This window comes from Diplotaxodon limnothrissa, linkage group LG6, assembly GCF_057381915.1.
Source record: "Diplotaxodon limnothrissa isolate DT_005_m linkage group LG6, D_limnothrissa_male_GT1.1, whole genome shotgun sequence".
In the NCBI taxonomy this organism is placed as follows: Eukaryota; Metazoa; Chordata; class Actinopteri; order Cichliformes; family Cichlidae; genus Diplotaxodon; species Diplotaxodon limnothrissa.
The window spans coordinates 32,264,711-32,290,977 of NC_140601.1; the positions used below are offsets into that span (position 1 = coordinate 32,264,711).

The following is a 26,267-nucleotide window of genomic DNA, read 5'->3' on the forward strand; positions in this document are numbered from 1 at the left end:
TGAATGTAGCTTTTCAAAGATGTTTTAAGATCAAATCTATCAGTTTACATTGCCAGTATACAGTGCTTATCACATTTATTAGACCAAGATCTAATCTAAGGTTTATGACACAGCTGTAGCTTCAAGGTATCCATCAGGTACAAAATCACATTTTTAATACTACTAAAACACATTTATTTTTATTAAGTGGCCAAATAGTCATTTACTTGGATTTATGATCAGAAACAGTTTTTAATGGTTGAACATTGAACCTGCACACAAATTAATCAAGTCTAAAGTTCGGTATAAAACATGAAATTATTATTTGCATTAATTATTATCCATGTATATTTTTCAATATATTTTTAAACATTTTTGCTTTGTTTTAATCACAGGTGGACTAATAAATATATTGAGCACGGTAAAACCAAACATAATTGCTCTAAAATATTTTTGTTGAGATAATTTGATTAGTTTGGCTGTACACACACACTTGTGTTCTGATGAAAATGTGAAGAAACTAAATGTAAAAGTAACATATATCATAAATATGTTACTTTACCACCAATGGACTTTGCTGTAAAAAAAAAAAAAAATCAATTAAAGAGCACCACCTAGTGGTGGCAGTCTCATGAAGCGGAGATGACGTGTTTATTTATTTTATTTTATTTTTTTTCACCTTTTATTATTTTCTATTTTCTTATTACATAAAAAGGAACACAAACATTTAAAAAAAGAAAGCTTTGAAACAAGGTACAACATATGAGGAGTTCAATCCCAAACAAAGACTCCATGAAGGAAATTTAAGATTAATAACATCTTGGCTTCCTAGAAAACAGCGACTGACCGAGTACTGAACCCAAGTGGACACGGTCAGGTTTCACAAACATTCTTGTTAGGAGGATGTGTTGGTTCCCAAATGGGTATCTGTTGTTTTGGAATTAAACTTCATATATTGAAATGACCTCAAGACCAGAATTGACAGAATACAAGCATAAAAAGGGAACCACAAGCTTTGAACATTTTAAGCCAAGTGGCTTTTGTGACAGAAGTAATATTTCATGAGTACAAAGAGTATACATTACAGAAACCAGAGTAAGAATGAACACATCCAGATGAGCCTAAGGCCCCCAAAGATTCATCCAAGTCATATCAAAACACTCAACTGTACACAAGAGGAAAGATCCTGAAGGGTTACATCTCTGGTGCTTTTATCATTGGATGACAGATTACCAAAATTCGGCTAAAATAAATCATCGCAGTAACACAAACATGAAGTGCTCCCTTCAGAACCTTTTTTTTTTTCAGTGTAAAATAACTACACCTCTCTTAACTGTCATCTATAATGAGGCTGATTCACATCAAGTCCGTCAGCTTAAAGATTATCAACATAGCCGCATTTTGTCCTCCAGATTTTTCGTATCAGCCTTTGAAGATTTAACTCTAAATATGAGTAATGGTCAGTTGGGGTTTCTGGGCATGAATTAAATTACATCTTAATCACAAGGACGTCACAAGAAGCTGAGACTTCCTGTGTTGTTTATGTTTAACACGACTATAAAAAGGTTTTTGGACTGAGTGGGATATGTCTGTGTTTGGGCCCTGTTTTGGAGGCCTTTGAGGTTTGCAGTGCGCTGTAGAGATGGAGGAAGAGGGGCTGGAGGTGGGGGCCGAGAGGACGATAAAGAGCAGGAGACTCTTAACCATGGGTGGTGTCATCCTCCACAAAGTCTTTGGCCTGCTCCGCTGTGATCACGTCGATGTGACTCACCTAAAAAACACAGAGACGGTTAATGACTAATCAATGCTGCACCGACTGAGCAGTAATCGTTTTTCTTAAGAGACAGACACAAAAGAAATTACTATCACTTTTCTGACGGAGAACAAAGACACAAATGAACTTTGAATGCTATTGATTTAAGACAAATGGAGTTTGAACAGAATGCAAAATTATGTTTACAACACTGTCACCACCACTGCATTTTCTCCCTTGAATCCTAAAGCTAAAGTGAAGAAAATAGTTGTTTTTCCCCCCCACTGACTTTAGTAGGCTGGGCTGTGTGAGAACAAATGAGCAGCCTCTCTTAAGACTTATTTTTCTTGCTATTGTTGTAAAAAAATAAATAAAATAAAATCACCACCTACTATTGGGAGAAAAAAAAAGTCAAATGCATTTGAATTCTCAGAAACATCATCACGCTGTAAACGATCACCGATGATTGTGAGAAAACTTGCTCAGGTACGTTTAAAACTTGTTAATCCCGGAGCATAGTCTGACTCTCAGTAGATATACAGAGACTCGAAGGAAGAGGCCTCACCTTGTTTCTGAATTTGACACCATAGAACTTGTCGGCAGATTCGAGCAGCTCAGGTCTGAAGGTGGTGGTGATGAACTGGGCGTGGCCAGCCAGCTCAACAATCATATCTGTAATAAGAAGGTTGGTTTGCTTTGAATAAAGTTTCCAATATTTCAGCAACTGTCATTTTAACTTTCTTTTGGTCAGTAAATATTTTCTCCAAACCATGCATCGCACCAGGTCTCACTACAGTTTCATAAGCCTTCCCTTTCACCCCTGATGCTCATCTCCTACTTCTACTAGCTTTCATTTGTTTTCTCTCCAGGCTATCGTCCACCTTCTACCTACTCTTACTACAGAGGAGACTGCGATCAATGATGAGAGGTATTTTTATTAATCAACCCTACTAAGCCATAGGGATTAAATTGCCATCATTTAATCTGTGTAGACACATAACTCATCGTTACCTGAGACAGCCTTTCTGTGCTGTGCGTCCAGGGCCTGGTCGATCTCATCAAACAGGTAGAAAGGAGCAGGGTCACACTTCTGGATGGCAAATATCAGAGCCAAAGCCACCAGAGACTTCTGACCTCCAGACAGCTGCTGCATCTCTCTCATCTCGCCCTGCTTCCCGGTGAAGGACACCTACGCAGGACGTGCATCAAATTAGACCATCAAACTTTACTTGAAACAAAAACAGAGAAATCAATTTCTTTACTGTAAGAACTTTATTATAAGAGTCTCTGATTCATGAAGTTAAACAAATCCTCTGCAATGTTACAACAGCTCTGATAATGATAAAGATAAATTTAGCCCTAAGAGGACTGCGCATTACTCATTGCATGACCAATCTCACCTTGGTTCTTTCTCTGTGTGGGAGGACCAGAAATCATAACAGTCCAGAAATACACATTCACATGTTTCCAAACAAAGACTCAAGGAAACTCAATATACTGAGGGTACTCAAGAAGCACAATTCTACCTCAGAAATGATAAAACTTTATATAATGGGAAAAACTAAAGAGCTGAAGCATTTTGCTTACTTATAGCATCTTCTTCTTATTTGATTATCTTCCATTCATTTTTAAAAAAAGCTGATTTATAAATGGTAATCAGTAAAGCCCGTCAACTAACAGCAGATAAAACAACTGAACTGAAAAAGACTCCCACCCTGATGCCGACTCCAGTGAACTGGTCCACGGAGGGAACGCTACTCTGTGAACCGGAGCCCCTCTCGCTGTCAGCACCCCCCTCTCCTTCATCCTGAGACTGGCTTCCTTCAGCATCACCTTTCTTCATCACCAGCGTAGCTTTGCCACCCGGCACCAGTTTCTGGAAAACCTCACTGAAGTTCTTCGACACCTGAGAGGAGCAGAAGGTAAGAAGAGATAGAAAGTGAATTTTAGTCACATTTTGATGAATTTTTCACATTCTGAGAAAATGCTTTAAATTAGTGTTGAACTTCTTCAGGGATAAACCTCTTGCCATCTTCTAGGTTTCACCTCAGTCGAAGTGAGGTCACCACACTGGACCACTCAACCATGTTTGTAGCTTCTGAAGCATTTTTAATGTAGCTTTTGTGTAACTGGGTGTACTAACAGTCTGCCCAAGAAAGATTTGCTCCAGTTTTGGGTGTGTGAAATTATAGTGTGTTATTAGTGTCTTACCAGGAATTTACAATCCTACGATTTACGTATGAAGTGTGCTAGCTTTGGCTGGTAAGTTAGCACTGCTTATCCAAATAAGATCACTTCTGCTTTCCCCAAAAAATGTGGGTGATTTACATACAGGTCTAAGGTAAAAACCATGGACTTGTATCACTGAAGATTTTAATCAGAGTCTGAGCTGCAATGTACCTGTTTGAAGGTGAGCTGAATGGCCTCGTACTTGCGCAGCTCCAAGACATTCATGAGCTCCATGATGGATTTGTAGCCACGGTCCAGCTCATCCTGACGCTTGATTAGCTTTTCCTTCTGCTCGGAGAAGTTGACAAACTGGTCTAGAGCCTTTTTGTTGACATGGCTGTACTTCTTCAGCTCAGTGTTGCACTGCTCCAGTTTTCTGAACAACTGTTGGAGGAGAGGAAAAAAAGTGGAATACAATACCTCATTAGTTCCAGGCAAGATCAGATCTGCTTTAAATCAGTATCATTTTAAATTACGCCTCAAAACATGCTCTCTTTCAAAATTATAATTTAGATTGCTTGTGCATTCATCCATCCATCTTTCAGAAAACAATACTTTTTGTGTCTGTGAAGGTTCTCAGTCATCCAGGTCATCGTAGTCAAAGGAGCTCGCAAAAGAAAAGCGTCTGGACTTCTTTAAGTTGCTTGAAGACGTTTCACCTCTCATCAAGAAGCTTCTCGGATGAGAGGTGAAACGTCTTCAAGCAACTTAAAGAAGTCCAGATGCTTTTCTTTTGCAAGCTCCTTTGAATACTTTTTGTGAAATAACAGTATATTAAGTGATGCACACAGAAAGCCACCAATGTAAAAAATAATAATAATAAAAAATGCATACATGCGTGTTTTAATTTTTATGTTTTTAAAACCTGAACTCACTAATTTGGCAATTTTGCTTTGATGTTACAACTACACTTTCAGGAAATATTGCTCAGTACTTTTATATTTTCAGATTATTTTTCCACTCAAGGACAGGTTTCATAATGCTAGAAAATGAGTTTCACATGTTTAACTAAACATACATTCATTATGCATTTCATGGACGCGTTTTGCAGCTTTTATTCATATCTGAAAGAGGACACGGCCTGATCAATTAAGATCTAGTTTAGTCTAGCCTGAAAGTGTCTCACTGTCTCTCCAAACTCTCAAACTATAAATTCATCTCTTTGAGTCACTAATGACCAAGTGCCATTATTACATGGCTCTCTCAAACACTTCTGCAATCAATGGCACCATCATGCCCCCAAGCAGTGTCCTGTGGAGAAAGATTAACTATATGGAGTGTTTATGAGCAAGCGAGCCTATTTTCGGCATTGTTGAGGAGGGGGGCTTACACAAGCACACACGCATAGACACACACATAGTGTGCGCACTCAGACACTTATGAAAGAAGCAGCCAAGTCCACTCAACACACAGTCTTTACCCCCAGTGTCTAGTGAGTCACTAGTGAGTGGGTGGGATGTGATGGCCTTGGGCTTTATTCCTAAAGAGACCTGGCTCTGGCTGCATGTGTATGTGCAGATATTTCTAAATGGATTTGGGGGACAAAATGCACATAAAGACTGACCTCAACCCAGCTATTTCATTATTGTTTGTGTTGCTGCTGTAATGGCTAACATGTGAAATAAAACTGTTCCTGTAAGATTGCGCTGCTTTGCAGGATACTGTCTTTCAGGTCACCAATTTACTCTCACTGATGCCAACAGCTTTTCAGGAGCAAGGCTCTCTACTCAGCTGAACCCCAGAACAAAGGTTATAAGCTAATGAACATTGGTGGGAATACATTTTGGACCTAAAATAATCAGGCAGACAGTAATGTGATTCCAAGCTAGTGTTGTTCTGTGTCTGTTAAATGTGTGCTAAAGTAATGATTTGAATGTATTTTGTACAATCACCAATTCAACTTCATAAAGTAATGAATAATATGTCAGTGTGTTCAATGACTCGAGTGATCCACAGTGGGTGTGTGGATGTTTTGTGATTTACTCTTTCTGATCCTATGCATGTAACTTGCCAAGGGACTGCCGATTCATATTAGCTTTATGAATTTGAATTTTGAATTTATTTATTTAAAGGGACAGTGCAGTTAAACATAGTTCAAGTGCATGAGACTGATGTACTGCACATAGGTTTATAGCTACTGCTATGCTAACTAAAGCTAACTAAGCTAACAGTTAATATTGTACATATTTCCTTCTTAAGTGAAACCAATTAAATTAAAATGAATAATTATTATCTTTACCAGTCTATCTATTCATATAAAGTCACTCTAAACAACACATGGAGGATGCCATCAACTGGCTCCTGCACCCAGCACACTCCCTCTTTGAAATAACTGCAAACACTGTGAGAATTATGCTCTTTGCTGTCTTTGTGTGGATGTGGGTGGATGGTGTTTTGGGACGGGATCAATAGGATGTTACTTTGGGCATAACCCGGCTGGTATGAGCCCCTCTCCAAGAATTGAGAGGGTTTCATTGCATAACTGATGTACAGAAGTACAGCAGAGTGGTGGACAGTTTTATAGATGGTGTGAGCTAATCTACAGCTTGCCATCACTAATACTAAGCCACTGATTTTAGCCAATAGGAAACAGGTTCCTCCTATTCTCCTGGCAGCACCAAGGAGTTAGATTAAGAGGTGGCTGAGAACAACAGATACGCATAGACAGTGAATTGTGACTGGTCCAGGAACGCTGAAGTTGTCTTTAAGAAGGTCCAACAAGCTGATCAGGAAAGCTGGGCCAATTCTAGGAGTAGAACTTAAGACTCTGTGTCTGAGAGCAGGATGCTGAAGAAAGTCTTCAGCATCATGGAAAATCCATTCTACCCTGTGCATGCTTCCCTGACTGGTCACCAGAGCAAATACAGTAAAAGCCTCATTGCCCTGAGATGCAGGTCTGAGTGCTACAGAAGATATTTGTCTCACTGTGACTCTATAACTCCTCTCCATTGTGTATGGGAGGTGGGACTCTTACAAACACTTTAACACACGCACAACAGTGCTCTTTTAAATCACTCCATCTGTTCTTTCCAGGATAGATGGATTATTATAATCTCTGATTTTTCTCTCTCTATTATCACTTACCTCATCTGCTCATAGCATAGACATCATTATCACTGTGTCAGTTTCTGCCTATTTGCACTTCAACTCACATGCGAGATGCTGTACATATGTGTATTTCTACTCATACTAAAACTGCTTTTCTTTTTTGTGTATCTTGTTTTTCCAATAAACTGTGCCTTATTCTATGTTTAAAATGCATTTTATTCTGTTTTTGACACTTTCCCACTGAAACTTGTTAGTTTAAAGTGACTGAGCATGACTCCCAGCTCCCAGTGAAAATAAAAGCCCCCAGTGCTTTGTTTCCATTGAGCATGTAAAAGGCAGAACAATTTCCCCACTGAAAATAATAAATGTCGTATTTTAATAAACTCCCACTGAAAAATAACACTGTACACTACATGTCTGAAAAGTGCTAGGGCTGGCTGATAAAAAAGAAAAGAAATTTTAAAGCCAGCGGCGAGCATATAACGTCATTAAGCACTGTGTGTGAGTGTGTGTGTGTGTGTGGGTGGCAAGGCGTACCTGTTTGAGTGTGAGGGTCTGGTATTTCTCAAACGCCTCCTGAGGCAGCGAGCCGAGCTCTCTGATTTTCTTCATGCACTCCTCTTTCTTCTTGAGCAGCATGCCCTGTCTGTTGGTCATTTTCTCCAGCTCCTTTGTGTCATGGTTGATGGCGTCATTCTGCTCCTTCTCTATGTTCTTCCATCGCTCCATGCTCTTTATGTGCTCCTTGATCTCCGCCTCAGTCTTGTCAATCAGAGAATCCAGATCTGGGAAAGACATTTGAGGAGGTGATATGGGTTAGATTTTTATCTACACATAGTATACTGCCGAATTCCTGACTTTAAAAAAAGATGACTTTCTTTAATAGTTACTGCAATTTGCTTCGTCTGGGAAAAACAAACAAACAAAAAAAAAAAAACAACAAAGATGGTAAGGGGAAGTTTTTTACCAACTTATTTTGGGTGGACTGTTTGAGCCTTTTATTGAATTAGATTTGAGTGGTTACTTTCTTTGATGATGTAACATTTTAAATGCTGCTGACATGTGCGGCACAACATGCATGCACTTTCAGATGAGTTTGCCAACAGTAGCCAATGCTAGCCAGTGTACTGGCAGTGTAAAACCCATCCACATCCACACACCTTTGCTGAATGTGGTTACACACTGAAAGCCTCGACTTTTCTTTCCTTGATCAAAGGAGAACGCACCAAGTTTGTAGCACTGCCACCTCCTTTGATTTCCAACTTGTCACAGACCAGAGAGAGAAAGGTGCTGCAAAGATCACGGCTGGAAAGATCTTTGAGATGTTGTAACTCACTAAAATACGAATAATTACTTAAACTGACTATTTTAAGTGCCATCTAGCGAAGGCCTGCAACTTTTAATTATTTTGTCGACCACTCTCGTATATACTTAGTTTCAAGATGGCTCGTAAGACTTTGTGTCATCTTTGTTCAGCAGAAGCGATTACATCATTTGTCTTTAGAGCCTTTTCTCAACAACCTACAAAAAGGGAGACAATGTCTCTTACTTTCATTTAAATAAAGAAGAAATTAAGATTTTTCTTCTTTCTTTTTTGGAACAAAGGTAAAACTGACAATAGTCAAGAGTGGATGACTGAATATAGCGCCTACATAAGAAAAGGATGATGCTGTGAATGCCTTTAATTAGTTAGTGCCAATGATGAAATATGAATCCATGCAAATTAAGGGTATTCAGAAACAAGTGCTTTTTGACAACTGCATTTTATCACCTCTGAGTCACTGCACCACATTTATAGAACATTTATACAAATGTGCGACCAGGCAGTCTGTGCAAAAACATATTATTCAAATTGTGATTCGAAGGCATCACAGCCATTCTCACCATCTGCTGGCAGTACCAACTCAATGAAGGTATCCTACAGTTTTTCAATTTACACTCAAATGACAACAATAAATTGAGCCAGACAGGTAATAAATTAACTAAGCATAAGAGATAGAAGACTGGAACGATTTGATTTTTTTTTCTCTGCTTTCATTTTACCCGGAAATGTGCAGTAATGAGCACTACATAGCTACAGATTACACAGAGATACAGATATTTACCTATAGCCTATCTATAGATGAAAAAATAAGACTTAAAAGTCAACGTCAAAAGTTAAGGTATAATTTAAAGTCCAGCTGCAGCCTCTCCTCTCGAACACTAGAGCAGGCAGTGAACCTAGTTGTTAAAGTATTATTTACAGCTGTCAGCTATGCTTTAAGGGCAAAGCCTTTGTGACAGCAGAAGACCCAGATACTTGATCCACCCTTTATATTAGCTCAATGATGTTTAATAAAAAAAAATAACTGAATATTGTGTCCTATATAATTACTGTAAAAAAGGTTTTAACTGAGTCACATTATTTCATGTGTATTTTTAAAGCAAGTGTCCATGGCTTTTTGGGTTTATTTCATTTTCAAAAACCCTTCCTGCCCTGAAAAATAACATTTTCATTATTTTTCCTGGTCTTTAATGACAAAAATCAGTAATTTACTTTAAATACTAAAAACTCTTTAAAAATACTTTTCTTTGTGATCATAATAAAATTAAAACTTATTCCAAAACACATGCTTTCAGGCATTTTCTTTATAAATTCAAATTTAACTTCTGGACAACTGTAAGACAGACTTACATTTAATGAAAGCAAACAATTACAATAGAGGAGCAACCATTAAAAATACACCAACAGGATCCCCTGTAAGTGATTATGTCTAAAGTGAAACCTAATCTAACTTAAACCACTTTTAAGTAGGTATAAACTGTCCTGTTAGTAAAATAATACGTGAGCTTCTATATATGTGTCATAAATGTAGCCACAACCACAGCAGTGACTATTTTATCCCAACATATGAACAGTAGTACTGACAAACATATCAATAAATTAAAAACCACATACCTTCTGATCGAGCTAAAGTCTCTTTAACACGTTTGTTGATGCCGTCCAGCTCAGAGGTTGTGGCCGTGAGCACCGTGCCTCCCTCCGTCTCACGCAGCTCGTTTAGCTCCTGTGAAATACAAAGTGAGGGAACATCAAAATAGTAGAATAAATAAAAAGGGAGGGTCATTCAAACACCCCTCTACCTAGAAAATGAAAACATTATTTATAATTAAATCGGCTATATCCAAGAATTAATTTGTAACAGACCACAATTTAACAGCAGAAAACAAAGAATCAGAACTTAAAATAATCTGACTTTGTTAATATGAAAAGGGAAATAATTCAACAAACATACACATATAGATCATGTGACAAACATATTCTACAAGCAAAGTGCTTAAAGGGATGATGTACCTGCTCCACTTGGTCAAGACGTTTCCTTAAGTTCTCATTGAGATATGTTTCCACTCTGGTCATGATGCCCTCAAGCTTGATTCTCTCATTCAGCAACTGTCTGTTGTCCTGCAAGTGAATAAAGACATCGAAGCACAAAAGTTACTTATGTGATATTTTCACTATGTGTTGAAATACCAGTGATTTGATATTTGAATGGGTTTTTCTTGCTTTCTTTATCACATAAAAGAAATCTCTTGCATGAAATGGTGCTGTCAGAGTGACGGATGTGTGAGGAGTGATAGTCATTTATCTAAAAGCCAATTTTGCAGTTTCTGCCTTTATAAACATCCTGACAATCCTAAGATGAGAGCAACTTTAACTGTTCAGTCTACACAGAATACAATCTGCTAAAAATAAATAAATAAAAATTGTGTATACACTTATCTGCCTCAGCGACAGTTATCAGTGAATGTTATGTAAAGGAACAAGTCTTTGCCCACTTATGTCGAAGCAAATATCATATTAACCAAAACCCATGAAAACTAAACCAGGAGTTCTGTTGCAGGTAATATAATCTGACAACAGCAAACATAAGAGAACCATATATGAAAGGCTTCATGTTGTGGGGGCGGAGTTGTTGCACAACGATGGCAGGAATGGCTGAAAGTTCAATGAGGGGAAAGCCGAGAGCAGCTGGCCGTGAAAGAGAAAGACAGGGCAATGCTGTATCACAGGAACATCCCACACACAGCTGCTGCCTGCTTCTCTCACCTCAGTCAGAGCATGTGAATACACTAGGAGGAGGCAGAAAGCGAAAGGACACCGAGAAACAAATGTAGGTAACCGGCATGTTCTCTGAACTCCATGTAAGCACGCACAGATGCTGCCACAATTTCAGATTCAACACATTTCTAAAAGACAGTAATTATTTCACTGGAACATTTTTCTTAAATGTCTCACAGTTGATACATAAGTTTTTTGTTTTTTCACATCAGTGTGATTTCCCCCCCTGAAAAACCTGAATAAATTGCACAATAAAGTTTTGAGCAATAAACTGCTGTAAACTGATATAGCACAATTACACAAATGAAAATTCATGTGTGTGTGTCAGTTATTTTACAGTGCAGAAACACTGTCACAAATGCTGCAACAGACACAGTCTGTGTCCACTGACCTGCTGCAACTGACGAATCTCATCGTTGAGGTCGTCGACACGCCTCTGATCTTCCAGGCTGAGCTGAGACAGCAAATCTGTACCGAGCTCCGCCTTTAGCGACTCTCTGGTGGACTCCATGGCATGGAGGCTGGCCTCCAAACTCTGAAGGCTGCGTTGCTGGACAGAGAGAGAGAAAAAACGAAGGAACGTTAGACAGCAGTGGGCAACATTAAGACAATAATGGGGACAGGCTGAACCTGAGGCACAGACCAAGTTAAACATCAATAACAAAATCTGGTCATAGTGATCTTGAACACAGGGTTTTTATACAGGTTACAATACACTACAACAATGAGGTAATATTACCTTGGGCATGAAAGTCTTCTCTGACTGCTGCCTCTTCTCCTTCAGCATCTTCATTTCTGACAGAATACTGTCTCTGGATGCCTTAAACTTTCTCTGCTGTGTCTCGATCTGCTGCATCTGATTCATCAGTTGGTCAATCTCATTGTTGATACGTGGAGGTGGCAGTTAAGGAAGTATATGCCAATTTTTACTACAGACGAGCATTTTCAGTTTTTCTTAATAGCCACTCTTGAGCTAATCACAGTTACGTCATATTGCAGTGCCTATTATAAGGTCCCTGATGCGATGCATTGTTAAATCGTTATTACCATTTCCCCAAGCAAGTTAAGTGCTGGGACTGCAAGAAACCTGGATATGCAGCCCATGAAACCCATTCAAGCATTGAAACACTAGTGACTTACACAATAAATACAACTGTATGTCAACTCAGCTGAGCAAACATTACAAACCAACATAAAACATGCCAGACAATGAAAACACCTGCAAACTGCAATATTTACAAGAGTAAACACTACATTTCAAACCTCACAGACAATCTGATATAACTAGTTTGATGTGACCTGTCGCAATGCAACAATTAAATTACCCCCAGGTAAAAAAGTGTAACATACACTTAAAAATACACTTGTGACATACACTTTCCAAAATGATATTAATGTTTTCAGTGCTTTTGCTAGTCCCCAAGCTGAGAAAGAAACAAATTTTCCCTTATAGCAAAAGAAGAAAAAAGAAATGAGTTGGTGCAAGATTAATGAATGTCACAGAACAATGATACAATACATAGCACATAAACACCTGATTACCCTGTTAGTTTAAGTGTCATACTTTTCTTCTAATAGGTCTTGAACTAGAGATTAAAATCACCAGTTGTGCTTCTAATGCCACAGGAAGAAGGTTCCACGTTTAGAAGTCAGTTTTTGGTTTTGTTAATTTATTTGTTTTTGTTAGTCAACCAAACTACTTGAAACGGTTAAATAAAAAGGATAAGAAATGATTCAGCTTTAATTAAGCACTTTGGCACAGAATCCCTAAACAACAGAGACAGTTTTGTTGAAGCTGAAGCAGCAAACTGGAAGGGCACTCAGAGAGTTGATCTTCTGCCAAGGCCAAAGTCACATTCAGCTATTTTAAGTGACTTGGATCTAAAATTAAAGCATGTAAAGGGTTCTTCTTTTGCACATACACCACCTCTTCCCAAAGTTTCAAGAAATTCAGCCTGGTTAAATTTTCTGTAATCGTACTGACAGACACACAAAAGACACTGATCAGATAATGAGTAAAGTCATGGGGCATGTTGTAGGCTATTTAGTGCTCCAATAATGTGATTGGGCTTTTAGGGAAGGAGGTGTCTCTAAAATCAAAGCAGAGGATTAAGAAGGGCTGCACATGCTCATCATTAAGTTAATTTAACAGACAGGCTTATTGATCTTCAAAGGACTGCAAAACTCCTGTGGGCCTCTGAGGTCTACCAGGACTCAATGAACACCAAGACCAATCAATGTAGTGATATAAAAAGGACTGAAGGAAAGTGGATTTTCCTGCCTGCTGACCAGAGAAGACTGAGAAAACAGATGTTCAAAGATAATCTGACAAATGTGAACAGATAATATCAGGCTGCAAACAGTTTTTTTCCATAGAAAAACAAGGTAAATTAGCACAACCACATAAAATCAGGTACATTTAAAATTTCTGTTTCACATAAAAACTGTATGAAGTTTCACTGCAATGTAATGGAACAGTGAAGACGGCAACTAAAAGAAGGAAGGAAGGAAGGAATGGCTGGGAGCTCATGCTTATTGACAGGGCAGAGGTGGAGAGTGAAAAACAAGGTGTCTTAAATAATTAATTCATTCTCTGACTCACTCCTCTGGGGAGTGAAGTGAAGCACCATGTCATCGGCACAGATGCCCATTTCGCCTACTGACTCGTACATATACGTAATCACCAGGTGCGCACACACCAAGCAGCATACGCTTTACTGGCTGTGAGTGAGTGAGAAGCTACACACCATAACACAGGTGTGCAAACAGACATTTAATCATACTGGGCCGGAAGTGACCATATTCATAAATACATCGCACATGCAAACACAAATCCTCTGTGATCCACTTGTTTGGCCTTCATGAGCTGTCCAGCAGTGAGTCATGGCTCTGGCCGATATGACCCAACACACACTAATCCTTCTTGACCCGATTAAACTCTGCCACAGCGTCCCAGCTAGGCTCCAACTGGCCTTAAGGTAGCTACACAACCCAGACTGATTTAATACACAATTAAAACAAAGGTTCAGCCATGTGACATCACTGCATAATTGAATGAGGGTGGTGTAACTTTCAATAACATAGTTTTATACAGAAAACAGCTCCAATTTAAATTAAAATTTTAGTCCTAAGAGGGTGCAAAGTTTTCTGTTGTCAACACAAAGCAATGTTTACTTTAAAAGTCAATATGAAAACGATTTTAGAAAGGCTAGTTTTAACTGTACATCATGATTTAAACCTTTCAGGCAAACACAATCTCTATCCTGAAAAGGAAAGAAAATCTACTTGGATCTAACAGATACCGATTATTAACTGTCTGTCTCCAGTGTTTATGAATTTCATAACATTTCAAAGTGGGAGATGTCTGTTTAGTCATTTTCAAATTCAGTCTTGAATCACATACTCCCTTTTCCCTCGGTATTCCAGTCAAACCCAGGCCATTTTTCTATTGTCAGTAAGTCTAAGCAGGGGGCCAAAACTCTGCCTCACTAATAACGCGATTCTTCAGTGAAGCTTTCAAGTTTGCTCATACTCTCAACGGACAGCAACACACAGCGCTCTAACATCAACATGATAAACAAACTCGCCACACGTTTTAATAGAAAGGATATGTTCAATGTTCCTGCGCAGGTTTTCATTGAGTTTGGCCTCCAGCTCACCCAGCTCCTCCTCAGCCTTCCTCATGTCTTTCTGAAGCTCCAGGCGAGACTTTCTGGTATCATAGTATCCTCCTGTCAGAGCTCCACGGTGGCTGACTTGGTCACCTAGTAAGTAACAAAACAATGATATGAATGTTCTCAACTGGAGTATTTTGCACTGAGAATTGTTGAAGCTGTATTGCATTTCACAGCAAAGCTTACCCTCCAGAGTAATACAGTCCATGGTGAAAGCTCTTGCCAACTGGGTGGAAACCTCCATGCTACGACAAATGAGGGTCTTCCCAAACACGTGCTTGAAGGCTTTGTCAAAGTTGGAACTGTAGCGGAGCTTGCTGATCATTGGGATGGCATCCTGATGGAGAAAAATGAAACAAACAAACAAAAAAAATCATTGGTAATAATGAAACTAATTTGTCAGTAGAAATCTTGATGAGAAAAATGGAATGAAGAGGACTGAACAAAGGGAAAGTTGAATGCAGTTTTTATGTTAACTGCCACTGTCAATTACTGTATACCACTATTTGCTAGTAGATTCAAAATTTAATACATGCAAAGCGCCCATTCATGTCAGGTACTTACGTTGGTTTCTGGGTAGGCGGTGTCTCTGACGTCCAGCTTGCTCAGAGGTAGGAATGTGACTTCTCCAGGCAAGTTCATTTTGTTGAACTCCATGAGTATTTTAGTGCTCACTTCATCAGTCTCCACAATGTGGTAAAACAGCCTTAAAAAAAACAAAGAAACAAACAAAGACGAAAAAACAAAACAAACAAAAGTAATTTTTTACTATAAATCATAAATTGTTTATAAAATCTACAACACCTGCTCTGTGAGTAAACATGAAAACTCCCATTTGATATTTAAAAATTTTAACAGGTTCTAAAGAGGAAGAATAAAGCAATAATAAAAAAGCCTAAGGCAGATGGTATACTGATACTACAAACGGGGGAGTAACTTCAGACTAAATGTTTTAAACTGACTGGGCTGATGGCTTCCCACGCAGCAACCTGCTCCTTTTACCCACCGGGCACATTTGTATAATCTTGCATAATAAAAGGACTTGGAGCCAGAAAGTGTTGTTTTCATTTCAGCCTACACAGACATTTGAATGAAAATACAAAAGCAAACCACACCTGGTCCCAGCTGTAACCTCCACGCAGGTGTAAAAAGCAGGCTCACATTCAAAGTTATTCATGACGATGCCATGATAACCATTGATGACATGCTGGTTGATGCCCTTTCGACGGAAATGCTCAAGGACTTTGTTGATGCTGTCAATACCGTTCAAGATGGCCTGGAGGAAAGATCTACATTCTCAGTATGCAAAATAACACACAAAAAAGCACAGAAAAATAAACTCATATTGTATGAGCCATGAAAAAAACCCCAGGTCTGTATTAACTCCATGGCGCAATCCTACACTGAAATATACACTGCGAATATAAAAATGTGAGATAGATATAGCCCATCAAAGGCTGGAGACGGATGAGTCAGCCGGGAGTAATGTAAGAAAAATAAATGTAGGACCTTTGTCCATGAAGCTACACACAGCCTCCTTTCATCTGGGCAGACATTATTCAGAAGTGATATTTGATTGATGTATATGCCCCGAAGAAATGACTGGATGAGGCAGAAAGGAGTGAGTCATATGTAAATTTAGCTAGCTATCATAAGGTGCCAGTAGCGACGCAGATGAATGATTCCATTTGATATATCTATTCTGACAACCGGCTGAGTCACAAAGTGAGTCGGTCGCTGTATTAAGGTGGGCTCGTTTAGAGAGCGAGGCCTCTTTTTCTTTTTTAAACTTGGGATTTGATTTATCTTCTCTTGCCCATTTCTTCGCTAACAGCTCTTCTGTATGTAAGTGCGTGTGTGAACTATAATGGCAGGTCTACCTGTGGCTTACAAGTGACATCCTGGGAAAGAGGAAGATAAATCCATGTACTGTGTGTGTGTGTGTGTGTGTTCAAGTAAAAGGATTCAATCCTCTGAAAAAAAAACCCATCCACTTCTGTGCCCATACATGCATAGTCACACTTTCACTTGTATCCAGGTGGAAGCATTGGGGATCCTATAGTTGCATTATGCACGTCAATAATTTCGCAGTCATGTACAGTGACACAGACCTTGCCGGTGGCTGCTCTGAGGAGCTGCTGTTTTTTCTCCAGGTCCTCTCGTTTGGCTGCCAGAGCCTGCTGCTCTGCGTTCTCCTCACGCCACAGGTAGCTGGGCAGATACAGAGAGTCACACACTGTTACACTTATGTCACCAGAAGCACTAAAACGCAAGTGCAGTCATGACACTAAAACAAAAACAAAAAAAACCCTTCAAACTAAAACTCTCTTTTATAAAGGGTTACATCTTTTATCTCTGTATTCCTTCATCTTGGAAATAGATTATGAAACCAACACAGCTGCTGATTCATAGTTTGAATGTATTTAAACATAAATATTCATTCACTTTCACATAATTTCAAGTCAAGCTGTTTTTAATTGCAAACTGTAACTATCATCCTCAAGTAAAAATATATCATCTCGATTCCCTGCCAAACCATCTCATTGTTTCGGTTTGAGTAAATTCATCATTTGTTCTCATTTTTAGATATGCTACTAATAGCTTGCAGCTGTCATTTTGCCTTCTCACCCGACAGACTGCGCAGCGGATCACAGTGATGGGTGCATAATTAAAAATCTGACATACACAAACTATTCGTGGAATCTGTTTTACATGCTGACAGTAATAAGGGTCTTGCTGAATTTAATAGAATTCAGTTTAAAAAAAAAAAAGAAAGATCACAACCTCTTTTTATGCTTAAGGCAAATTATGCGTTTTGAGTGTCATTCCTAATAATAGCTGGAGAGGCCTGAATGTGAATGCAGCCTTTGTCGTGCTTCAAGAAACATGGAACAATATTGCGCGTTTTCACTAAAAAGCCTCATGACACAATTCAACCACCCTGAAGGACCTTTTAAAGGCAAGGAAACTGTGGCAGCAGAAGCCTGAGGTATCATCCTCTGTGTTACATAAACACACCTCATTGTTTAAGTGGACTGAGAAGGCCTGGTGACATTCACAGGAGACAATACACTGGCATCTATCTAAAGGTTGCCAAGCGGAAACAGCATACTGGCTAAAAGAAAGGCTAAACAACAACCTTTCAACTCAATTCAACATGCAGGTCTGACTTATGTAAAGCTTCATTTTATCATGAGATGTCAAACTAATCAAAACTGCACACTAAAAAAAAAGTTTAAAATATGACTGAATTTTATACATTTACATCTTAAAGATGTGAGGTCAGAGAGAAGATTAAAAACAAAGACGAGGTCCTTACTTTCTTTCGCTCTGCAGTTCATCTTTCTTGTTCTTCACTTCATAATACTTTTTGTCCAGCTCCTCCACACGGGTCTTGACCTCATTCAGATCTTGATCGAGTTTCTAAAGATACAAGTTTGAAGTGAGACACATTAACCTGCCAGGATGTCAGATCAAAACAGCAGAAATGTTTTTCTAAACGACATATATCACACCACTAATCCGAAATAAATAAATGCAAAATTATTTATTTTAAATCTGTGTAAAGTTAAGGAGCCAAATGAAAGTCTATGCCTTGTTGACTGTTTTTTTTTTTTTTTTTTTCACTTTTTTGTTGTGGATTTTGCACCAAATGTTCACAAGTCATGTAATGAAAAGCTTAGTCTCAAACTGTTAACTTCATAATAAAGATTTGTTTCCCCCTTTCAAAATTTCCCACCAGTCCATCCCCTAGAAACATTTTTTTTACCACTTCTTCAAGCTGTATGCACAAGACTGCAAAATACCAAAATAAAAGGGAAAAATAAGTATAGGTTAAAATGTTCCAGTAAAAACAGTGTCAGAAAAAAAGAATAGCTAGTTATTTCAACTAGAGCAACAAAAGACAGGAAAGCAAAACTCAGTGTGCAATTCTTTTTCATGGAAAAGGAGGTCTGAAACATTTTGAATTATCTTACGTTATACTGCTCGAGGTTCTTCTCCTTGTTTGCTTCTGTGTCCTCCAGGTCTTTGTGGATGGCAGCAATCTGCCTCTTTTTGTCATTGATAGCCTGGTCCAGAGACTTCAACTCCTTTTTGATCCACTTGTCCCTTTCTTCCTTAGAGGTGAACTGACTGCCACGACCCTGCTTAGCATACAAGTCTGTCCTCTCTTGTGTAGCTTGAGCTAATCTGCAAGACAACAAAGGGGGATGATAGATTTATAAACTGAACCGATAATTTTCTTTGGCTCTCCTTCCTTCCTGTATTCAAATGTTTGTATAACACATGCAATAAAATAATTTTACAACGGAATTCGCAAATATCTCATGTGAAGACACCTTTAATCTCTCACTATCAAATTATATTTAACTCAGGTTGACTGACTCATTGAATCACGCCCGGTCACCGCCTGCTCGGGGAATGATAACTGAGAATGAGTCATCCCTACCTGGAGATGCCCCGCTCCTCCTTTTCCTTGACCATGTTGAACTTGGGTTCAGTCTCCTGCAGCTCTTTTTGTTTCTCCTCAATTTTCTCCAGGAGCTTCTGACGCTCCTTCAACAAGCGTTTCTGGAAGATCAAGAGCAGATTATTAATCCAACAAATCTGACAAATGAAAGGTTAAGAAAAGAAGAGTTACATGTGAGGAAAAGTGTTGAAGAATAAACAATCCTCATGACAATTATGAAAAATGTATACTTATATTTTTAGGGCTGTCAAAGTTAACAGGATAATAACGCATTAATGCTTATTCCTTTTAACACCTCTATTTTCTTTCGATTAACACATGCGTGCTTGGGCTGTGACCTGTGGCCCACCATCCTTAGATTGGGGTGTCTGGAAGTGAAGCATCAGAACATTGTGAATGATAAGCAGAAATGGATGAAGAAAAGGGTCGTTTGAATAACAAGTTTAGCTTTAATGCTCTGCCAGACGGTTCCCTTGAGAAGAACAAAATTATTTGTACAATCGATGTGAATCGAGTTAACACCGTAGTACGTGAAGTCTTAAATACTGCTTCCTGGCCAAAAACACCACTGATAATGTAATAAAATATATACATTTTTAAAAATCTGCAATTAACTGAGAGTTAACTATGGACAATCACGCAATTGATCGCAATTAAATATTTTAATAGACCGACAGCCCTAACACATTTACAACAGATTTATATAAAAGGTATCTACTGAAAGAGAATCCTATAAAAAGAGCATTAATATTCAGTAAACCAAAATGTGCTAGTATTAATAGAAAATGTAACTGACAACTGATTTGGACAAATTCCTTTGTGAGATGGCTGTGCTCACTTTTTTCCCCCCGTGGTTTGATCAGCCACCTCAAAGCTGATCAAACCAGGATCCCCTGTAGCTAGAGAGGCTTTTCATTTTGCTCCAATAACTTTTGGCTGGTGTTGTGCCAGCCGCAGCCAGGTGGGCTTAATCCAACCACTAGCCAGCATGCTGCCTGGGACCCACCATGAACCATAAAAACTGAGCCAATAGAGCTGTTATGTATAATTATCGTCTTCATACTCACATGTGCACACAAACACCAAGCCATATGGAGAGTGATGCATGCCAATTCTGTACACGAAACCTCATGCCAGGGATGATGTATAGTGGAGCTGTAAGCAGAGTCTGATACGCAACCTGGTGCTTACTCCGTTTTGCTTCTCATCCCATCCCACAAGCCAACTGCACATTTTTTTGCACTGGTTGACCTGTTTTAATATTACTCATGATATTAGATATTATACAGATACTGGATGCATGATCACATACATTAAAATATAGTTATATTAAACTGACAAGTAACAGCTGCATCCATTAAATGAAATAAATACCTTTAAAACACCTTAACCAAAACCACATATTATTAGTTTTGTAAGAATGAAGCACTTGAATATTTGGATCAGTGCCTTTTGGTTTACTGATTAAGTTTTATGCTGTTTTCTTTTGGACATTCTCGGAATAATATCCCACCATACTAAATAAAATAAGTCATGATTTGGGGATTTCTGGTTTTATAAACAGACTGAAAAATTGACAGACACCCTTGCCAAAATTCTTGAAAAGTAAAGCAACCTTGGACAAGTAATAATAATAATAATAATAATAATAATAATAATAATAATAACAACAACAACAACAACAACAACAACGGATTGGATTTATATAGCGCTTTTCGAGACCCTCAAAGCGCTTTACAATTCCACTATTCATTCACTCTCACATTCACACACTGGTGGAGGTAAGCTACAGTTGTAGCCACAGCTGCCCTGGAACAGACTGACAGAAGCGAGGCTGCCATATCGCACCATCGGCCCCTCTGGCCAACACCAGAGGGGCTGGAAAGTACCCACATTTCCGGCTATAACAGGGGTGAGTGGAGTGGATTAAAAGAGAAAAAACTGCCAGCCTTTTCTTTATACAGGGATGGTAAAGGGAAAGAGGCAGGGGGAGTGTGGTTGGTGCATCATCACGTGTTTAGAGTGACGCAGATGGGAGGCTTCCGTACCCTCTGTTCACTGTTGCCTGCCAGCTCGTCCTGCAGGTCCTTGGCCTTCAACTCGAGTTTGGTCCTCTGCTTGATCTGCTCCTGGCGCTCTGCCGACAGCTGCTCTCTCTCCTCCTTCATGGCAGAGATCTTAGACTTCAGCTCTCGCACAACACGCTCCGTTTCCTACACAAAGAGAGCCAAAATAAAGAATCATTGTATGAGGGGAAAACAAAACAAAACAAAACAAAACAAAAAAACCCACAACAACCTACTTCCTTTACAGCGACTAAATGATGCGTCATTTATTTAACAAGGTCACAAAGATGAGCTGATGACATTAACCATCTAGAAATGCGTGATATATTTAGATAAGCAATGATATATTAGAGGAAAAAAAAAAGAGGTCAACAAACATTAGATGTGAAAATAACACACAAAAGTAAAATTTAATTGCATTTTTTTGTGGTTATGGTACCTGAAATGTTGCACTGAACAAAATCAAACAATATTAACAAATGACTTTGTTACTAAAACACAAAAATGTCAAAGTAGATCAATTACCAGAGCACAAACACATCATTCACGGTCATTTACAAAATACTGTAACACCATCTTAAATATCATTCTGTGATGAGATTTCACTGAAGCCAAGCAATGGTTGTTGGGGTTTTTTGTTTCTTTACCTCCACTTTGTCTCTGGCATCTTGCTGAGCATCACGCAGTTGTCTGGACTTGTCTCCACAGGTTTCTCTCTTGGTGGACAACTATTAAAAGAGCCAAACGTAGTACAAAAGTCTTGTTACTGAGGCAGGAAAGTCTACTTGATACTGGCATTTGTTCACATTTAATTAAGTTTATAATGATGTCTAGGACAATAGAACTCGTGCTTTACTGCATAAATAATGCAACTGGGTTGCAACATGGGTTGCGTTACATTCTTACGCCTGCATCAAAATACAGAGAAGTCTATGTTTTGTGTTTTTTTTCTGCATGTGTACTTCAACGTTTTTCACAACTTTATTACCTCATCCAGCTTGGCACGGGTTTCATTCAGCTCCTGGTTGTAGATTGTGTACTCCAAAGCTCTTCTCATTTTGTCCCACTTCTGGTACTGAGCCAGTTCTTCCTTTTCATCTTCCAAGGTGTGCAGACGCTCCTCGATGTATTTCAGCAGTTCATTGATCTTCTCTCGCTTCCCCTCTGAGGAAAACACACAGTGGATTGTTTTCAGGTTTTTCTCTTTGTAACTCCTTCACCAAAGGTATACAAAATTAAGCAGTACTTCTGTTATAGAAACAATTTAATGCCACGGGTTACAGTCATGCACAACGGTGACTGTGATGGAAATCCGACAGTACTGCTATAAGACAGTGGAAATGGAGTACGTTTTTCTATACATTTAAGTGCTTTGACGACCACACAAACAATGAAACTAAAATGCTGCAGGAAGGAAAGCCCTGGAATGGATCTGAACCAGGAACATTCTTGCTGTGAGGCGACAGTACATGTGACACAAATTACAAATCCTGCCTAAGGCTAATGAAACATGGTACATATAGATATACATTATAAAGCCTTTTCAAAACAATCTAGCTGATGTCATGTAATAACAAAACTGTTCACAGACAATTAAAAACATTAATGAATTAAAATCTACCAATCAACGGTTGTACAAAATGAAAGGTATTCAAAAGCGTTTACCTGTCTCCTTCATGAGGGAAATACTCTCCTCTTTGCGTTCATCATACACTCGTGTCCCTGCCACCTCTCTCAGCAGCTTTAGACGCTGTGAGTCAGGGGCTGTGGCCATTTGGTTGATCTACATAAAACAGTAACATAAGGTAAATTTTCCAAATATCTGGTGTACCTCTGAGATATTCCTATCAGAAAACAAATGATAATAATTATAATTAATTAATGATTTTTTTTTTTAAAATTAACATCAATTATTTAGTCTACTAATACTCTTAGTTTTTGGAAAACAGACTAAGGTAAATAAATAGTGAGGACAACACTGTTTTACTGTCTGTTCGACTAGAACTACCCACCCAATGACCACTGCTTGAAGAATGAAATTCATTTCACATCACCAAAAACTACTGTGCATTAAATTAGGCTTGGCACTGCACTTGTCTCTCACCTTTCCCTGCTTGACAATGTAGTAGGGGTTACTCCGAGAGAAGCCAGCACTCTCCAAAAGGTTCATGACATCATTCTTACTGCAACAAGAAGAGTGCATAGAATAGATGGAATCGCACATGTAGTATTGGCCTTTGGCAAATTTAACATGGACAGCTGATCCCTCGCAATACTTACGTCACCATCTTCTTGTCTAAAAAGTACTGGTCCTTCTTTGCTCCAATGACACGACGAAGGGAGACTTCCTCTTTGTCAATCTAGAAAGAGATGCATTTATCACTGGGCAAGCTGAGGGTCACACAGAGGACGATAATTGGCAGGTTATGCCACAGTATCACCAGGCTGCAACATTTCACAGACATCCGGCCTTCATCATCAGAATAAGAAGGACTGTGTGTACTGAAGGCAACGCAGTGCAATCAGTGGTCTTCATAACAGTCATCACCAGGAGAGACTTCAATATTCAATATGAAATGAACAACTTAAATTGGAATAAGGATGTTCACCATTTTAATACCCAAGATTAAGAGTCTTGTTACAAAAGAAAGCATAAAAGGGTTGATGTTGCTGGTTTTTTGGATTTTAGTTTATTGTGTTTTCCTTTTTTTTATTTTGAGGTTTACTTTGATACAAACCAATGTAAACAATAATGCAAATTTAATTGTGAAACAAATATCAGCACTGAAAAGAGACTATATGATCATACACGTTTAGCCACAAGCTGCTCAGTGACCATTTATTTAACACATACACACACATTCCTTGAGAGGCCTATGGAATTTTTTAAATAATATCACAATGGAATCAAGCTGAAAATACAGTAATAGAATAAATTTGAAATGTTTGCCATTCCTACCGGCAGTCGGTTGTCAGAGTTGTCAAATATAATCTCCACAAAAGCCGAAATGACACGTGGACCAGTTCCCTCCTACAGTGACAGGGAGAGAGAGATTTTTACACAACGAGGTTTTGGCATCTACCAAAGAGGTTTTAGTCAAAGCTAAAGCAAAATCACTCACACTGTGATAAAAGTTAATTAAAAAAACAAAACAAAAAACATTTTTGCCAATTGGCACAGGTAGAAAAATGCAAAGATTTTGATTGAGAGTAATCTGTTATTTAGCAAGCATTCTTGCATTCATAGCTTCCCACTAAAGGCTCATGTTCCCAGTACATTTTCCTGTACTTACATGGAGCAGGGCCAAGCGTTGTTCAGGTCGCAGGTGGCTGAATTCATCACTGAGCACAAACTGGATGGCTAAAAAAAAGAGAACGGGAGTTAAAGTCTTAGAAGTCTAAATGTTTGAATTCTATATTGCAGCAAGTTTTGAGGCTTCATACCATAGAAAAAGTTACTTTTTCCTGATCCATTCCTCCCAACTGTAAGACGAAGGGAAAAATAAACACAAAATGAGGATATGGTGACATACAGTACATAAAGTATCCGAAAAACCTGATTAGCAACTCAGGTGCAATACAAAATAATTATGGAAAGATGTGGATGAACACATACCGATGACATTGTGCTTTGGGCTAAAAGGGTCTACCACAGTTTGGTCCCTGTAACTTCGGAACCCCTGAATGATCACCTGCACAGGGAACCAGAGACCACCGTGAACACACCGACAACAACATCAGCTGTTTCAGTGCAATATTTTAACCACATGCTACAGTTAAACATGGTCAAAGAGCTCCTGGGTCTATGAATATTTGTAAACATAAGGTGTGTAAACTGTTTATGCTGAATAGCACCATCACAGATAAAACGAGGCAACAGGGCCTTGGCTGATGGTCACTCTGATGGTCTACTGCTACTTTCATTCAGGACATTTTTGAAGGTTTGAAATCAACAATGCCGAGTTAGCCGACAACTATACAATAAACTCTCGTATTCTGCATCATATGCAACATTAAACGTTATAACAACAATGAAAAGAAGCATACAAATCGGAAAACCTGAGCCTGGCCTAGTTGCGTTAGCTTAGCATCTCGAGAGGGGACAGGCAATTCACTTCTACACTAATTCAAATAGCGCTAGCTAACGTTAGCTAGATAGCTACACAACGTTTGCCGTTTATGGAGTGCCTGTACACAGTTTTGCAATCCAATCAACGTTATACTTTGAGTGAAGCCTCGATAGCTATATATTTATCATTCAGTGGAAAAACGTTAAGCTGGCCTAAATCTTGTTATTAGACCAGTAACAGTCGGCAACACGCATCAGTCTGGTCTCGTTAGCTTACCTGTTTAATATACATGGCTGCTTATCCAGGGCGTCCCCTCTGCAAATTTGGAGATGAAACACTCCCTGCGCCAAGCTGGAGAAACCACAACTATAATAATCCAAACTTAACAATCAAACTGTTGCATTAAAAATCATAAAATACTGTAAGGCAGGAAAGAATAACATGGAAAATGGCGGCGGGGGCGGGATAGAATGGATGATACCATTTTGTGAAACTGGGTTGTAGGGATATACTTGCACTATATTCCTACATGTGGGGAAGCTAAATAATTCATATGAAAGGTAAAAATTCAAATATAACAATAATATAATAATAATGGGTTACGTTTGTGACATAACATTAGGTCTTTTATTATTGCTGTTTATTCGCCTTTCTTTTTGTTTAGTTGGTACAGTCTAGCAGTCTGCGCTCTGGGCGCCAAAATTGTTTTGATGAGCAGCATTGGGAAATATAAGACTAAAAGCGGTAAAAAAAAAAAAAAAAAAAAAAAAAAATCATCATAATGACTGTGGTAATAATGATCAACATTGTTGTATTAATGATTATCAAAATTATTTATAGTGTCTTTAAATAACAGTGCAGACAGTTTTCTACCAGGA

At 38.6% G+C, this 26,267-nt stretch overlaps 1 protein-coding gene across 1 annotated transcript; it reads right to left on the reverse strand.

The window, feature by feature from the left end:
• Positions 1 to 634: 634 nt before the first annotated feature.
• smc3 (structural maintenance of chromosomes 3) lies at positions 635 to 25,831 on the reverse strand. Its single transcript, XM_085355025.1, has 29 exons — positions 25,666 to 25,831; positions 24,936 to 25,011; positions 24,764 to 24,802; positions 24,613 to 24,680; positions 24,279 to 24,350; positions 23,600 to 23,679; positions 23,424 to 23,502; positions 22,985 to 23,102; positions 22,308 to 22,483; positions 21,967 to 22,047; positions 21,302 to 21,466; positions 19,233 to 19,354; positions 18,760 to 18,973; positions 18,102 to 18,205; positions 16,894 to 16,993; positions 15,898 to 16,058; positions 15,347 to 15,488; positions 14,969 to 15,119; positions 14,720 to 14,872; positions 11,848 to 11,999; positions 11,500 to 11,658; positions 10,344 to 10,451; positions 9,948 to 10,056; positions 7,547 to 7,794; positions 4,133 to 4,345; positions 3,447 to 3,638; positions 2,744 to 2,921; positions 2,298 to 2,404; positions 635 to 1,750 (listed from the first exon to the last, which is right to left on the reverse strand). The coding sequence occupies exons 1-29, from the start codon at positions 25,678 to 25,680 to the stop codon at positions 1,679 to 1,681; spliced, it is 3,654 nt and encodes a 1,217-aa protein (XP_085211151.1). The 5' UTR covers positions 25,681 to 25,831; the 3' UTR covers positions 635 to 1,678.
• Positions 25,832 to 26,267: the final 436 nt, after the last annotated feature.